This window comes from Protomyctophum parallelum (genome assembly GCF_964188405.1).
Source record: "Protomyctophum parallelum genome assembly, chromosome: 1".
Lineage (NCBI taxonomy): Eukaryota > Metazoa > Chordata > Actinopteri > Myctophiformes > Myctophidae > Protomyctophum > Protomyctophum parallelum.
In genome coordinates this window covers 3,508,601-3,525,298 of record NC_139697.1, presented here as the reverse complement: position 1 = coordinate 3,525,298, position 16,698 = coordinate 3,508,601, and the positions used below count along the sequence as shown (strand labels likewise).

Genomic DNA, 16,698 nt, shown 5'->3' with positions numbered 1-16,698 from the left:
TTGGGGCCGATCAAATCATTTATAAGAAGAAAAACAAAACAAATTGTCTTGTCTCCTGCCTTTTATTTTCTTCTTTCTAATGATTTGATCGGCCCCAAAATATTGTGTTAATTGTCATGATTTGTCACGATCCGAGTTGGCTTTGTCCGCGGCGTAACCGTCTTAAATAAATAAATAAATACTTTCAGAAAGTGGCTATGGGAAAAAATGCATTGCTTTTCATTTCCTGGGCCACTCGCCATTCTGAAAGGGGGAGGGACTGCGACGCTCTGTATGTTTCGTCTCACTGTGATGAAGTAGGGCGTTCATTTACCCAAAAAAAAAAAAAAAAAAGTTAAAATACGGAGATAGATCTGCCCGACAGCAAACGATATCATTGCAGGTGACATTGTTCTCTTTCTCTCTTTCTAAAATCTAAAATAGTGGATCTGCTAACGTTACATCACAGCCTCACAATGAGTCACTATGAGAGAGTCACGCACGTGTGCACGCGTGGAGATCAGCTATTTTTGGGTTCCAGCACTAAGTAGGGAAACGTTGCTCAATGTACGAATGGAAACTTAAAGGTGGTGTGAGGTGTGATATTTCCAAATAAACAGGATCTGATGTAATGTTGTATGCATGTTGCAACAGTGTGAGTGGGGCCTAACTAGACAGTAGAACTCCCTGTGTGTCTACTGGGGGGAGGTCAGAGTTCACGCTAATGTACTGGATGTTGTTGTTGTTGTTGCTAGTGTTAACCCATTCTGACCTGAGATCAGATTCTAAAAACGTCTTCTAGATCCTGACAGTTTTCTGAAAAAGCTTATGTTTCTGTGTCAGTCGTTCTTTGATTTTTCAAGCTCACAGGAGCTTATAGATCTGCTATTTTTTTTAAACGTCGTGAAAATGTGTCGCAAATCTTTGAATATATATATTTTTCAGAGGGGGGGGGGGGGGGGGGGGGGCTGGAACAACATATTTTCAGATGGGTCTCGGCAGCCAATTTTTGGGGGTCCTTGACATGAAAATGTTTGAGCACCACTGACATAGAAACATGAGGTTTTTCAGAAAACTGTCAGGATTTAGAAGACGGATTTAGAATCACCCTCAGGTCTAAATGGGTAAAGTTTGATTACATTTTTTTACGGCATGTGCCATAAGTTCTGCTTATGATTATGATTGAGTACAACGTGCATAAATAAGATAAAAGGCTGAAATAGGCCTTCTCTCTGAGGCTGACCTGGCTTCCAACGCCTTTGTTTTTAAAGTCGATATCGTGGAGCTCACTCAAGCACACGTATGGCTTTGAAGGGTAGCAGATCTACCCAAACAATAAAAAAAAATCAATTTGTTCCATTGAGCAAAGCTTCGACTATTCATCAAACCATTCAATACTAAACTAAGGACATTGTACCTCTGCTAAAAGGTTGTGAAGTCCTAATCCATTATATTTAATCCATGATCAATTACACTGATAATAAACCAGATTCACAGTACGGTATACAAAGCAATCCGTTATTCTGATACTGGAGGGGAAAGAAAAATCAATATTTAGGAGATAAGACGATGGAACTTTACAGCGTCAAGAAGTTTAAACCAGTGGTTCTCAAAGTGGGCTCTGGGGACCATCAGGGGTCCTTGGAGGGGGTTCCAGGGGGTCCCCAGCAAAACTAGTTACTGCCATTTATATGTTGGGTATTCAAAAATAGCAGATCTATAGAAGTTCGTGCCACGCTGCGAGCTTGAACATCAGCTATTCATTGTCTTTTTTCCATTACTGAAAAAGACTTAAAGGGGCATTCCACTCATTTTCAACATTTTACATTTTATGTCATTAATATACCTTAGATCATTAACCCGTTTTGGGCTGGTCCCTTTTTGGTGTTAGCATTATGTTGTGCTTTAGCTATTGAAAAATAGCAGATCTACAAGCTCATAGCGCGCCACCGAGTGGCGCGCTACGAGCTTGTAGGTCTGCTATTTTTGAAAAATCAAAGAACGACTGACATAGAAACATAGCTTTTTTCAGAAAACTGTCAGGATGTAGAAGACATTTTTTTAATCTGATCTCAGGTCAGAATGGGATAACAAGGTGAATCACATCTTCACTAGATTGAATCGTCAAGAATCTGCAGAATCAGTAGCCCTGGAACATGACTGCTATGATGATTATCATGACAGTCATGCAGAAACTTTGCCCTGTTTTTTTGCGCTCGCTGCATTTACAAGATTTCCGTATATATAAACATTCAGATTTCAAATATAAAGTACTCACAAAGTGTCCCACGGGTGTTAGTTAGTAGCAGCGCCAGCGATTAGAATTGCTGCATCCCGCGTTGTTTAATAAAAAGCATTTTTGTCCGAGCTCCCCGGCTACTTTTTTCAAACGGGGAAATCCAGTTGCACACCGGGAGCGCACTCGCCTATTAGTCTGTATTGGCAGGGCGGTCAGCGTACCTATATCGAACACACCGAGTGCCACCCTCCTCCCGACCGATAGGGGCGCGTAGTTGAAAGCCAATGGCAAAATAACACCTCGGATAAAAATGCTTTTTATTAAACAACGCGGGATGCAGAAATTCTAATCACTGGCGCTGCTACTAACGAACACCCGTGGGACACTTTGTGAGTACTTTATATTTGAAATGCGAATGTTTATATATTTTAATTCCCTTGTAAATGTAGCGTTCGCAAAAACCAGGGTGAAGTTTCGTCATGACTCTCGTATGAATACGAGAGTCATGAATCATGGCTACAGAATCAGCTACAGAGACCATCAACGTGACTCCCTCAGTAGAGCGCGCCTTCGTCTACAGTAGAATGCTTTCTGTTGAGTCACCGTACAGTAGAATGCTTTCTGTTGAGTCACCGTACAGTAGAATGCTTTCTGTTGAGTCACCGTACAGTAGAATGCTTTCTGTTGAGTCACCGTACAGTAGAATGCTTTCTGTTGAGTCACTGTACAGTAGAATGCTTTCTGTTGAGTCACCGTACAGTAGAATGCTTTCTGTTGAGTCACTGTACAGTAGAATGCTTTCTGTTGAGTCACCGTACAGTAGAATGCTTTCTGTTGAGTCACCGTACAGTAGAATGCTTTCTGTTGAGTCACCGTACAGTAGAATGCTTTCTGTTGAGTCACCGTACAGTAGAATGCTTTCTGTTGAGTCACCGTACAGTAGAATGCTTTCTGTTGAGTCACCGTACAGTAGAATGCTTTCTGTTGAGTCACCGTACAGTCAGTCACTCCGTCTTTCACTCTCAAGCAGGGTTGTTTTCGTCCACTAAAACTAAGACGAAAAATGTTCGTCGACTACCCTTTTTTTTTTTCACTGACAAACTAAATGGAAACTAAATGAAAACTAAGCTATGATGACTAAAACTGAGACTGACAATTTCGTCAACAAATAAAAACTAGACTAAAATGTTAGGGAGGGACTAGTAGAGGAGAGATCCAGTATAAGTCATTTTACACTCGTTTGCGTGCTGAAAATAGCAGATGGGCTATTTTCAGTAAGTGTAAAATCAGTCATTCCAACGGCATCAAGGCCTGCCAAAATACATTTTAGCCGACTAAAATCTTATGACATTCAGTCGATTGAAACTAGACTAAACACTTAAAACATTCCGGCTGACTAAAATGTGACTCAAACTAAATTAAAACGTTTCAAGAGACTATTATGACTAAAACTAAAATAGAAATTTGCTGCCAAAAACGACAATGCCCTCAAATGGTAAATGGTGCATTTATATAGCGCCTTTATCCAAGGCGCTTTACAGAGATTGTGCATTACATTCACCCATTCATACACACATTCATACACCGATGGCAGCGGAAACCATGCAAGGCACCAACTATAGCACATCGGGAGCAATTAGGGGTTCAGTGTCTTGCTCAAGGACACTTCGACAGTAACTCTGGGGGAGCCCGGGTTCGAACTGGCAACCTTACGGTTACCATCCAGCCACTCTACCCCTGAGCCACCGCCGCCCTCAAAGAATGTCGGTACTGTTGTCGGCAGGCAGAACTGTAGAATACATTAGTACGTCAATCTAAATGACCACTCAGGCAAACTGTAGAATATACATTAGTACTAAATGACCACTGAGGAACAATCTATGCACCGAAAAAGCCACCACTTCTCTAATTTGTTGTGGAACTTTGTGTAAAGCGTTTTGACATGACTTGGAAGTTCCTGAACTCAATGTAATGTCTCTCTCTTCCGCCTGGGAAAAGAAGAAGTTCCTGAACTCAATGTAATGTCTCTCTCTCTTCCGCCTGGGAAAAGAAGAAGTTCCTGAACTCAATGTAATGTCTCTCTCTTCCGCCTGGGAAAAGAAGAAGTTCCTGAACTCAATGTAATGTCTCTCTCTTCCGCCTGGGAAAAGAAGAAGTTCCTGAACTCAATGTAATGTCTCTCTCTTCCGCCTGGGAAAAGAAGAAGTTCCTGAACTCAATGTAATGTCTCTCTCTTCCGCCTGGGAAAAGAAGAAGTTCCTGAACTCAATGTAATGTCTCTCTCTTCCGCCTGGGAAAAGAAGAAGTTCCTGAACTCAATGTAATGTCTCTCTCTTCCGCCTGGGAAAAGAAGAAGTTCCTGAACACAATGTAATGTCTCTCTCTTCCGCCTGGGAAAAGCTTCTAATGAAAAATGTGGTCACAAAAACAACAACAACAACAAATGTCTCATCTAATTGTCACAGCCGGGGACTTTTCAGAACAGCCTGTGAGATACTGTACAGTGGTGTGTAAAGTAAATAAGCACATAGTCACGTACTGTACTTAACCCATTCTGAACGGGAACCCATTTTGGTGTTAGCATCATGTTATGCTTTAGCTATTGAAAAATAGCAGATCTACAAGCTCATAGTGCGCCACCGAGTGCCGCGCTACGAGCTTGTAGGTCTGCTATTTTTTTGAAAAATCGAAGAACGACTGACATTTTTTTTAGAATCTGATCTCAGGTCAGAATGGGTTAATCAGACCAGTGTGTGTCCTGTGGAAAACCTTGTATGAATCTGATCTCAGGTCAGAATGAGTTATTTATACTTTCAAAATGAAACGGGACCATTTTTGGGACCATTCTGTATCTTACTGTTGGTACTTTAAGTACATATATTGATGCCAATACATTTGTACTTCCAGACTTTTACTTAGTAACGTAGTAGTACTACATTGCTGTATTGATACTTTTTTACTTAACCCATTCTGGGCGGGAACCCCTTTTGGTATTTTAAGGATAACGTTATACTTTAGCTATTGAAAAATAGCAGATCTACAAGCTAATAGCGCTACGGCTATTTTTGAAAAGTCGTGAAAATGTGGTGTAAATCATTGAATATATATTTCAGAGCGAACATTTTTAACTAAAATATTTGCTTCTGGGGGGGGGGGGGGGGGAGAGGTCCCTGGAACTACATATTTTGAGATGGGGGTCCGTGGCCCAATGGAGATCATTCTGGGGGTCCTTGACATGAAAAAGGTTGGGCACAACTGACATAGAAACATGGGTTTTTCAGAAAACTATTAGGATTTAGAAGCCTTTTTTTTTATCGCCATCAGTCCAAAATGGGTTAAGTAAAACATTACTAGTACTTTTTCTACCACTGGGGGTTGAGAGAGAGATAGAATCAGTACCTCTTTAGCGGGGATGAAGGCACTAGGACCCGACGCCAGGGCACGAGGAACCTCCACACCTCTCTCCTAGAACACAACAACAACAACAACATGAACACAGGGAACCTCCACACCTCTCTCCTGGAACAACACAACAACAACAACATGAACACAGGGAACCTCCACACCTCTCTCCTAGAACAACACAACAACAACAACATGAACACAGGGAACCTCCACACCTCTCTCCTGGAACAACACAACAACAACAACATGAACACAGGGAACCTCCACACCTCTCTCCTAGAACAACACAACAACAACAACATGAACACAGGGAACCTCCACACCTCTCTCCTGGAACAACACAACAACAACAACATGAACACAGGGAACCTCCACACCTCTCTCCTAGAACAACAACAACAACAACAACATGAACACAGGGAACCTCCACACCTCTCTCCTGGAACAACACAACAACAACAACATGAACACAGGGAACCTCCACACCTCTCTCCTAGAACAACACAACAACAACAACATGAACACAGGGAACCTCCACACCTCTCTCCTGGAACAACACAACAACAACAACATGAACACAGGGAACCTCCACACCTCTCTCCTAGAACAACAACAACAACAACAACATGAACACAGGGAACCTCCACACCTCTCTCCTGGAACAACACAACAACAACAACATGAACACAGGGAACCTCCACACCTCTCTCCTAGAACAACACAACAACAACAACATGAACACAGGGAACCTCCACACCTCTCTCCTGGAACAACACAACAACAACAACATGAACACAGGGAACCTCCACACCTCTCTCCTAGAACAACAACAACAACAACAACATGAACACAGGGAACCTCCACACCTCTCTCCTAGAACAACACAACAACAACAACAACATGAACACAGGGAACCTCCACACCTCTCTCCTAGAACAACACAACAACAACAACATGAACACAGGGAACCTCCACACCTCTCTCCTAGAACAACAACAACAACAACAACAACATGAACACAGGGAACCTCCACACCTCTCTCCTAGAACAACACAACAACAACAACAACATGAACACAGGGAACCTCCACACCTCTCTCCTAGAACAACACAACAACAACAACAACATGAACACAGGGAACCTCCACACCTCTCTCCTAGAACAACACAACAACAACAACAACAACAACAACATGAACACAGGGAACCTCCACACCTCTCTCCTAGAACAACACAACAACAACAACAACATGAACACAGGGAACCTCCACACCTCTCTCCTAGAACAACACAACAACAACAACAACATGAACACAGGGAACCTCCACACCTCTCTCCTAGAACAACACAACAACAACAACATGAACACAGGGAACCTCCACACCTCTCTCCTAGAACAACACAACAACAACAACATGAACACAGGGAACCTCCACACCTCTCTCCTAGAACAACACAACAACAACAACAACAACAAAAACAACATGAAAACCAGATTCATTCAGGACGGGATCCCCTTTGTGTTTTAAAGCATCATGTTATACTTTAGCTATTGAAAGAGCTACAAGTTCATAGCACGGCACAGAGTTTGAGTATGAGCTTTGTAGATCTGCTATTTTTTTTTAAACATTGTGGAGGGGGGGGGGGTCCCTGCTTGGAATTACATATAATTTTAAGGGGTCTTTGACATGAAATAGTTTGAGAACCACTGACATAGAAACACAGGTTTTTTCCAAAAAGAAAAGAAAAGAAAAATTATTATCGGCCTCAGTCCTAAATGAGATAAAATAAAATAAAGTAGAACAGAAAAGAACAAAGAAGTCTCAACAAGGAGGGAGAACTGTGGAGTATTCTGGCCACCACAGTTCTTCTTAACAGGACACAATAAATTAATATAACACTAAAAAGATGATTCTGTGCTTAATGTTAACGTTTCCACTGTAATTTCTATTCAATTTAGGCATTTAGCAGACGCTTCTTAACCCAGAGCGTTTTTACAGCAAAGCAAGGCTGACGACGAAGGTAATAAACATTACACAATCTGCATAGAGATAAGTCATCTCTGATACAGTACAGGAAATCTATGGAAAATATACAGGATCAATACAGAAAATCTATGGAAAATATACAGGATCAACCTCAAACTAATTGCAAAAAAAACCAAACTCAGCTGATTTTACATCTTCAATATAATCCTGAATAACAGAAAAAAAGTTGCCTGGACTTTTGATTTAACCCATTCTGACCTGAGATCAGATTCATACGAGGTTTCCGCTGGACACGCACTGGTCTGATTAACCCATTCTGACCTGAGATCAGATTAATACGAGGTTTCCGCTGGACACACACTGGTCTGATTAACCCATTCTGACCTGAGATCAGATTCTAAAAAATGTCAGTCGTTCTTCGATTTTTTTTCCAAAAAATAGCAGACCTACAAGCTCGTAGTGCGCCACTCGGTGGCGCGATATGAGCTTGTAGATCTGCTATTTTTCAATAGCTAAAGCACAACATGATGCCAACACCAAAATGGGTGCCCGTTCAGAATGGGTTAAAAGCAGCCTGTACTGTGATTGGATTGCTGTGATGTAATGCGGAATATGGATGTATCATGTACCTATGATTGTTTATTGGATGTTGTGTACTGTCGTTTTTTCTGTTTTTGTCTGCCTTTTACTTTTCAACTTTTGCTGATCCTGTATTTAAGGTTTGTTTGTCTTCGTTTTCTGTTGTCTTTTTTCATTGGGGTGAAAATTCAATGTGTTTACTCTTGTGTCATACTTGTGGGGTTTATTTAAGAGAAGCTGTTAATGCCACCATTTATTATTTTTCAACTCCTGTATTTAAATAATGCTTCTATGAGAAAACCAATAAACAAAGTTATAAAAAAAAAAGAAATTGCCTGGAATTGTCTGAGGGGAAAGTGCTGAAAATGGCCTGTACAGTAATAGCCACCATTATAAGGCAATTATTTTCTAAATTTCCTTATGCTTTAACCCATTTTGAGCAGGAACCCCTTTTGGTGGTTACATTACATTATGTTATAATTTAGCTATTGAAAAATAGCAGATCTACAAGCTCATAGCGTGCCACCGAGTGGCACGCTACGAGCTTGTAGGTCTGCTATTTTTGAAAAATCGTTAAAATGTGCATCAAATCTTTCAGAAAATTGTCATGATTTAGAAAACTTCAAACTAGGGGGTTTTCATGATTCTGAATCCAATCCAAGCATCAGTTTTTTTGCACAAAAACACGCATTGGGATAAATTTGGCCATAGGAACAACTTTACCCAAATGTGATGATGTCAGCACAGACCATTCTGTTATTCTGGATATATTGAAGATGTAAAATAAGCTTAAGAGTTTGTGGGTTTTTTTGCAATTAGATTGAGGTCAAATTACATTATTACTGGACTTTGATCAAGTACAGCAAGGACAGATATCAGTCTCACTCAACGTTACAGCGTTACATATAAAAAATTAATAATCGGTGACATCGAAACGACTGAAAGTTATATAACTAGAACAGGATACCAGGCCTACGACACATGAACCTGGAATAATAACACCTAATAAATAACACGCCACCTAAAGTATATTGTATAACCTTTTGTCTGCATTCCACTTCCAAAAGGATGAGGTCATTCTTCTCAGTGAATATAAGTTTCCTTCCCCAGGTTACTTATTATTACAGACGAGGGAAAGTCATCCAGGCCAAGGGGTTCCCAAAGTGGGGTCCGGGGACCCCCAGGGGTCCTTGAGGGAGTTCCAGGGGGGTCCCCAGCTAAATGATAGTTTGGAAGAACCAAATGGACCCTGACGGGTCCCTTTGTACACTCTCAGAGTTAAATTAACTTTGATTTTACATTATAAATTGGGGGTCCTAGAGATAGAAATGCCATTGAATGGGGGGTCCGTACACTAATGCATGTCAAACGGGGGGGGGGGGGGGGGGGGGGGGTCCTTGAAATTGAGAATCACTGCTAGAGCCGTAAAAACCTTCTCTTATGAGGGGGTCCCTGCCCTGGCAGATCTCTTCAAACGGGGGTCCGCGGGCTAACTATTACTATAGTGTCAATTCGGGGGTCCTTGACCAGGGAAAGAGTTGGGGAACCCCCTGATCCAAGCCAACACAACAAAGAACGAAGACAGCTGCACACTATAGCCACAGGACCCCCCCTCTCCTCCTCCCATAAGTGGACTATACGTTTACAGTAACCTACTTCACAGTTTACAGTGCAAAGCAGCCAACCGTCTGTAACATGAGAGAGAGAGCCCCCTGTTTCATAACTCCTACAACTTAATGTGTACAAACCAAACCCCCCCCAAAAGCAAAGCACAAAAACTCACCGTCATATTCAGCAGATCGGTGACTACTGTACTAAGAAACAGATCCCCCTTCTTGCCGGTGTGTGTTTGGGTCAGAGGGGAGGTCAGAACCGCGCCAGAAGGCAGCATAATAATAAGCAGCGACTCCACTCCACTCAACTCCACTCAGTGTGTAACTCCGTCACCGCGGTACGACAGCCACCTTTGTTTTCTAGAAGCTGCATTTCACTGGCTATTCAAACGGGGGTGTGTCCCGGCCCGGTGTCACCCGCGTTGCCAGGTTTGGGGGGGGGGGGGGGGTTTGCGAGACCAAAAAAAGCAAACCCAGGTCTTTGTATGAAAGACTTTTTTGAGTGATGCAACCACTCCAAGGAAAACAGCAATGTCTGTGTGACCGTGTGTCTGTGTTCACCTATGACTATTAGTAGCAGTAGGGGGCGCTGTTTGCCATAAACAGAGAGCACTGTTGCCTGCTAATGAGAGAGAGAGAGAGAGAGAGAGAGAGAGAGAGAGATGGGGGGAGAGAGGGGAGTTGCACCACTCGGTTCACACAGGTGTGATTTTTTATTGAATGGCTTGAAAACAGTGTCTGTTGACGAACTCTAATGAAACTAAGATGGAAACTAAATGAAAACTCAGCTATGATGACTAAAACTAAGACTAAATGTACTGACAATTTCGTCAACAAATAAAAACTAGACTAAAATGTTAGGAAGGGACTAGTGGACAAGAGATCCAGTATAAGTCATTTTACACTTGTTGCATGCTGAAAATAGACGATCTACAAGCTCACAATGTGACACGCTCCGTCGCGGACCGAATATAAATGTAATCAGCGCCTTCGACCCCCCCATCTGAAAATATGTTGTTCCTCCAGGGACCCTCCCAGAAGCAAAGATTGAAGATTGAACATACGAGCTCACAGCGCATTGTGAGCTCGTATGTTCAATCTTCAATGTTTTTGAAACATTTTTTTAATTCACAACTCTTGTATGGGGGGGGGGGGGGGGATCCAAATATATTTCCAGAGGAGGGTCCTCAGTCCACACCACAGACAAATGCATATTAATTTGGGAGATCCATAACATGAACATGTTTGAGAACCATGACTTCATAAATGACTTATTTTCTATCAATTACATTACACATGACATAAAGCCTTGAATTCGTGGAGATTGTGTTTTGTTTCTGGGTTTTTTTCTTCGTTTTTTCGCATTCCTAAAGCAAATAGTTTGATGACCGGTGGAAGTCTCCACTCTCCCGGAGACATTAGCATCTTTCTGCCAGTTATCAAATTATTCGCTTAAAGGAGAATTCCATGCTAGAATGCTTTCTTATCTTCTTACCTTTCTTTGTAGTCGTTACGTCCCCACCAAAGAGGTCCAGGTGTTTTTTTCTGCAAAAACTGGCTATTTTCCCTACCATAAGCCCTACATGAATTGCATTGCATTGAATGGGAATTGAATGGGGCTATGGGGTGTTATGCTAATTCGCTTATTTCCATCGAAAGAAGTAGTAAATTGTGCCGCTTGGTATATTATTTACATTATGAAGAGAGGATATATACAAAGAAATTATAATTTTGATCGATGGAAATAAGCGAATTAGCACAACACCCCATAGCCCCATTCAATTCCCATTCAATACAATGCAATTCATGTAGGGCTTATGGTAGGGGAAATAGCCAATAAGGAGCTTTTGCACAAAATAACACATGGACCTCTTTGGTGGGGACGTAACAACTACAAAGAAAGGTAAGAAAGCCTTCTAGCATGGAATTCTCCTTTAATAGGAATGCGACAAAATTCAGGACGGGAACCCCTTTTAACCCGTTTTAAGCATTATGTTATACCTTAAGATATTGAAAAATAGCAGATCTACAAGCTCGTAGTGCGGCACTTGGTGCCGCACTATGAGTTTGTAGATCTGATATTTATTTTTTTAATAATGTGGCGCAAATCTTTGAATATATATTCTTTCAGAGCGAACGTTTTTAATTCAAATCTTTGCTTCTGGGGGGGGGTGTCCCTGGAACAACATATTTTTCAGATGCGGGTCCGAGGTCAATAACATATTCCTTGACATAAAACAGTTTGAGAACCACGACCACTTTTTTTTTTAGAAATGTTCAGATTTAGAAGCCTTTGTTTTTTTTAGAATCGGCCTCAGGTCTAAATGGGTTAAAGCCCCAAAATAAGCAACTGCACTTTAAGAAACAACAACCCTCAAAAATACCAATATTTACAATGCAACTTTACAGAAAGAAAAAATGAATAAGCCCCGGATCGCTTATAATAAACCGGCATGGCAACCCTGGACCCAGCGTGTTTTTCAGCGGGGGGGGCGTGTCCTGCTGGCTGCTTGTTTACTGCACATCTCTGCACGGTGTTGCGTCACCTCTCTCTCTCTCTCTCTCTCTCTCTCATAGACCTGTCTGTCACTCTCTCTCTATCTCTATCTCTCTCTCCATAGACACCTCTCTCTCTCATGTGTCTCTCTCTCTCTCTCTCTCTCTCTCTCTCTCTCTCTCTCTCACTGTACCGGTCTGATGAAATTACCCAGCAATCCGATAAGAGATTAATTAATCACACACACACACGCACGCACGCACGCACGCACGCACGCACGCACGCACGCACGCACGCACCCCCCCACACACACACACAGTCACACACACACACAGTCACACACACACAGCAGCTGTGGTGCGTGCGTGTGGTGGGGCCTTTAGTCACTTGCAAATGAATCATGTTTTTCTTTTTTTCCTTTGGTCAAAATGTCAAAGTGTAGTCATTATTAATTCCTCTGATCTGCACCGATAAAACTAATTAAAGCCCTGATTGATCGAGCTATAAAAGAACTGGAGCAAAGAGCAGTGTGGAGATATAATAATAAGTCATGTGTTTGTGACTTTATTGTGATAATATAATATGCTAAGTAGGCTACCTAATCTACACCACTAGATAATAATTATACAGGCTACTATGCATTGTATTTTAATTCAAATACAAATACAATATAAAATCAATCAAGCTTGATCAACTCATTTCCAACCAGAAATTGGGAGACGTTGCAATGCAATAATACACTTCTAACTCCTCCCTTATTAAAAACTCACATCTATTAGCATATTCTCAAGTGTCACATTAACAGTGGCGTGCACAGATAGACACTAGGGGGTGCTAGAGCACCAACTGCCCTTTTGGCAATGTGCTCAAAAAAGAAAAAAACGTTTTACTTTTTATCTCGATAAAAACGCTTCTTCTATATTATTTAGGCCGCCCACAATCTAAAGCTATGTTTCTATGTCAGTGGTTCTTCGATAAAAAATAAATAGCAGACCTACAAGCTCGTAGCACGCTACGAGCTTGTAGATCTGCTATTTTTCAATAGCTAAAGCACCAAAATGGGTTCCCACCCCAAAATGGGCAGCAGAAGGTGCCCTCTTTTCACTTGAGCACCTGCCCCTCTAAATGTCTGTGCACGCCACTGCACATTAACCTCCGAAATAAATGACTAGCCGCAATTTGCAACTCCCCACTCATCCAATTTGAGTTTGCGAACTGCTCGTCTTAAACGACGTTAAACTCACCAACATTGCAGCTGTATAGTCTAAACTTGAATTATCCTCTTTCAATCTGCCGAGCTTGTTTTTCATAAAAATCCCCCGTAGTAGACATGTTATGAGCTACTTTCTGTCAAGAAATTATGTGCAAGTGATTCTTTTTCTAAGTGCTGGAGTTCGGAAGCGCTCGTCCTATGTCACTGAACCGCCCTGCATACCATCTGTTTCGCATTTTGCACATAATGCAAGAGGCAGCAGCGCGACCCCTTAATGAAAAACGAGCGCTTCCAAACTCCAACACTTGCAAAGAATCACTTGACACAGAATTTCTTGACAGAATTAAAGTAGATCATAATTCATAACATGTCTACGGGGGATTTTTTAGGAAAAACAAGCTCGGCAGATTGAAAGAGGATAATTCAAGCTTTCCCTAGAGCTGCAATGTTGGTGAGTTTAACGTTGTTTAAAGACAAGCAGGTCGCAAACTCTAGATTCATCACATTAAAAAAAATCCAGAGTTGCAAATTGCGGCTATGCCCAGCCCTGCTAATGAGGATGTGTCTCAACATGTCCACCAACATCCAATCAAGGATGAATTAGGGATTCCCAAACACAAACTATTTATATTTTTTATGACCCAAACTAGTAAAAAAAAGAAGAAGCTAGTTTCACTTTCAACAGTTCTTAAACATTGGTGGATTTATTAAGTTTTGTATACTGTAATATCAATGTCGGAGTTCTGGGTCCATTTGGTCCCAAACTATCATTTAGCTGGGGACTAGCCCCTTTCGGGACCCTACGTAAAACTTTTTTGATATTTTGTTTAGTTTTACGTTGGGTCCCTGCTCGCTAGTGTATTTTCGTATGGAAATTCCTAAATGCGGATGTGGAGATTCTCTCTAAAATAGGACCCGCGGCATGTGACGCCATTATTTTCCTTGAGTTATTCTGAATTCGGTAACTTTAAGTAGCTATACATCCCGGTGCGAATATCTCCTGTGGCGCGGAAGCCGTTAAGTATTTTTAATCTTTGTTTGACCGATTTGGTCGCTTTATTTCTTCTTGTTTGTTTACCGTTTATTGTACCGCCTCCCGGTGTGCGGTTGGCTTGTGAGGCTACGTCCCTGCCTCTGATCTGCTGTGTCATAGCTATAGCGCCACTAGCTAGCCAGATAGGCGGTACAATGAGGTGTCAATAAACAAGAAGAATCCAAGCTTCCAAATCGGGCAAACATATATTAAAAATACTTAACGGCTTCCGCGCCACAGGAGATATTCGCACCGGGATGTATAGCTACTTAAAGTTACCGAATTCAGAATAACTCAAGGAAAATAATGGCGTCACATGCCGCGGGGAGGCGTTTTAACATGTAAACATGAGCCAGTAAATGTTTTAATCAGGTGGCATGGACGACGTGGAACAGGACCCAATGCACTGGGTCGAACAAATGTCAGAAACTTCAGTAGCATTTGGGTTCTGCTTGGAGGGCTAGCTGGGGACCATCTTTGATGAATTGAACAATGTGGACCCTGTTGTAAACAAGTGTAATGCTTAATTGGGTCGTCCACTCACAGTTGACAGTCTTTGTATTGAGTTTGTGCTTAAAATGTACTGTAAATTCTACAAACTGTTAATAAATATTTCAATCAATCAATCAAACCCCCTGGAACTCCCTCAAGGACCCCCTTTGGGAAACCACTGGTTAAATAATAACTAAGTGTTTTTAATTCTACCTGTATGGTGTGCAGCAGCTCCGTGGCCCTGTGGCGGACCTCCTCCAGGGGACACGACCCGGCCGACAGCCTCAGCAGCCGGAGCAGTGTGTGCCGGTCCAGGCGGGGAGGGGGAGCCGGTGGAGGTGAACCCGAACCGGGCCGGTCCAGCACCGCCAGCACGGCCTGGCTCAGCTCCTCCAGAGCCCCGGCTCTCTCCGCGGCGTCGCGGCTGCACAGCCGGGCGAAAGGCCCCTGCATCCCCGCGAGTAGCTGCTGCTGCTCCGACTCGGACGGCTGGTGGATCCGTCTCTTTATCGGCGAGGAGGAGGAGGAGGGGGGACCGGCACCGGTACCAGCACCGCCGGAGGACATCACCTTCACCACCACCACCGCGGTGCCTCTGTCCGTGTCTCCGGTACCGTTCTGGGGAGATTCAATGGACATCTCTCCGGTCCGGTGGCTCCTCTCCTTTCCCTTTGGTCTTAATCTTGACTCCCTATGCCTGGGTTTTTTTGGCTACACTTCGGTGGTGGTTTAATATCGATCAATGAAATGACCGTTAATTAAACCGTTAGAATCTGCGATCTTTATCTTATCTATGAACACCAGAACATTTAATAATGTATTGTAATGTAAATAAGGCAACCCCAAACCGATGAATGAATCCGATACCTGTCCCAAATGAATGGGTCCTTCTGTCACATCACCACCACCACCTAACGGCTAAACGTTAGCAGAGCTACAACAACCACCCGGTGTTCGCTTCCCTTCAGACCGGTTGGTTTTTAGGCTCTTATCTGCACCGTGCACGAGGCACACGCCACGGCATGCTGTGACACCGGTGTCGGTCTCTTCCGTCTACGGAATGCATCGATGTTTGAGGCGATTCAAAGGTCTTATCATCTGATAATCATCTCTGCGAAAGAACTTTAGTTGAGGAGTACTACTAGACTGCTGCTGCTCTGCTGCTGCTGCTGCCGCTTGCGTCATTCAGACGATTCTGACTTCCTCGTTGGTGACGTCACGTCAGCAGGTCGTGACGCGAAAAGGGGAACCTGTCATGACATGTTTATGTTGTAATAGTTTCTCGTTTCTTTTTAGTTTTAAATGTTATGGTTGCTTATTGCTTGTGTGTGTGTGCGTGCGTGCGTGCGGTCCCCACAAGTATAGTAGTATAGATTATGAGATAGAGAGACAATTGTTTGTGATGATAAGTTATCAACCAGGAAAATGGTTATTTATTTATCACATTCACTGATAAGCCTCTTCCTGGTCCGATCACAGGCTAAATGTTTGTTTTATGGTTTAAAAAAAAAGGGTTTTAGTTGACAGATGGATGGAGCCCGGCCGCACACTATATTCGGTACAAAAAGAAAGACCGGATCGATTTTTTTATTGTCTTTGTCTCCACCAGGCCGAAGGCATGGGGGGAGAGTATGTTTTGCACTCCGTCCGTCCGTCCGTGT

General features: G+C 42.5%; 1 protein-coding gene across 1 annotated transcript in view; it reads right to left on the bottom strand.

Moving 5' to 3' along the window:
• sesn2 (sestrin 2) overlaps window positions 1–15,736 on the bottom strand; it is a 43,841-nt gene extending 28,105 nt beyond the window's left edge. The window contains 2 exon segments of the mRNA XM_083782611.1: window positions 5,618–5,683; window positions 15,251–15,736. Of these exon segments, the coding sequence (XP_083638737.1) occupies window positions 5,618–5,683; window positions 15,251–15,676 (492 nt within the window). The 5' untranslated portion in view covers window positions 15,677–15,736.
• Between the last annotated feature and the right edge of the window lie 962 nt (window positions 15,737–16,698).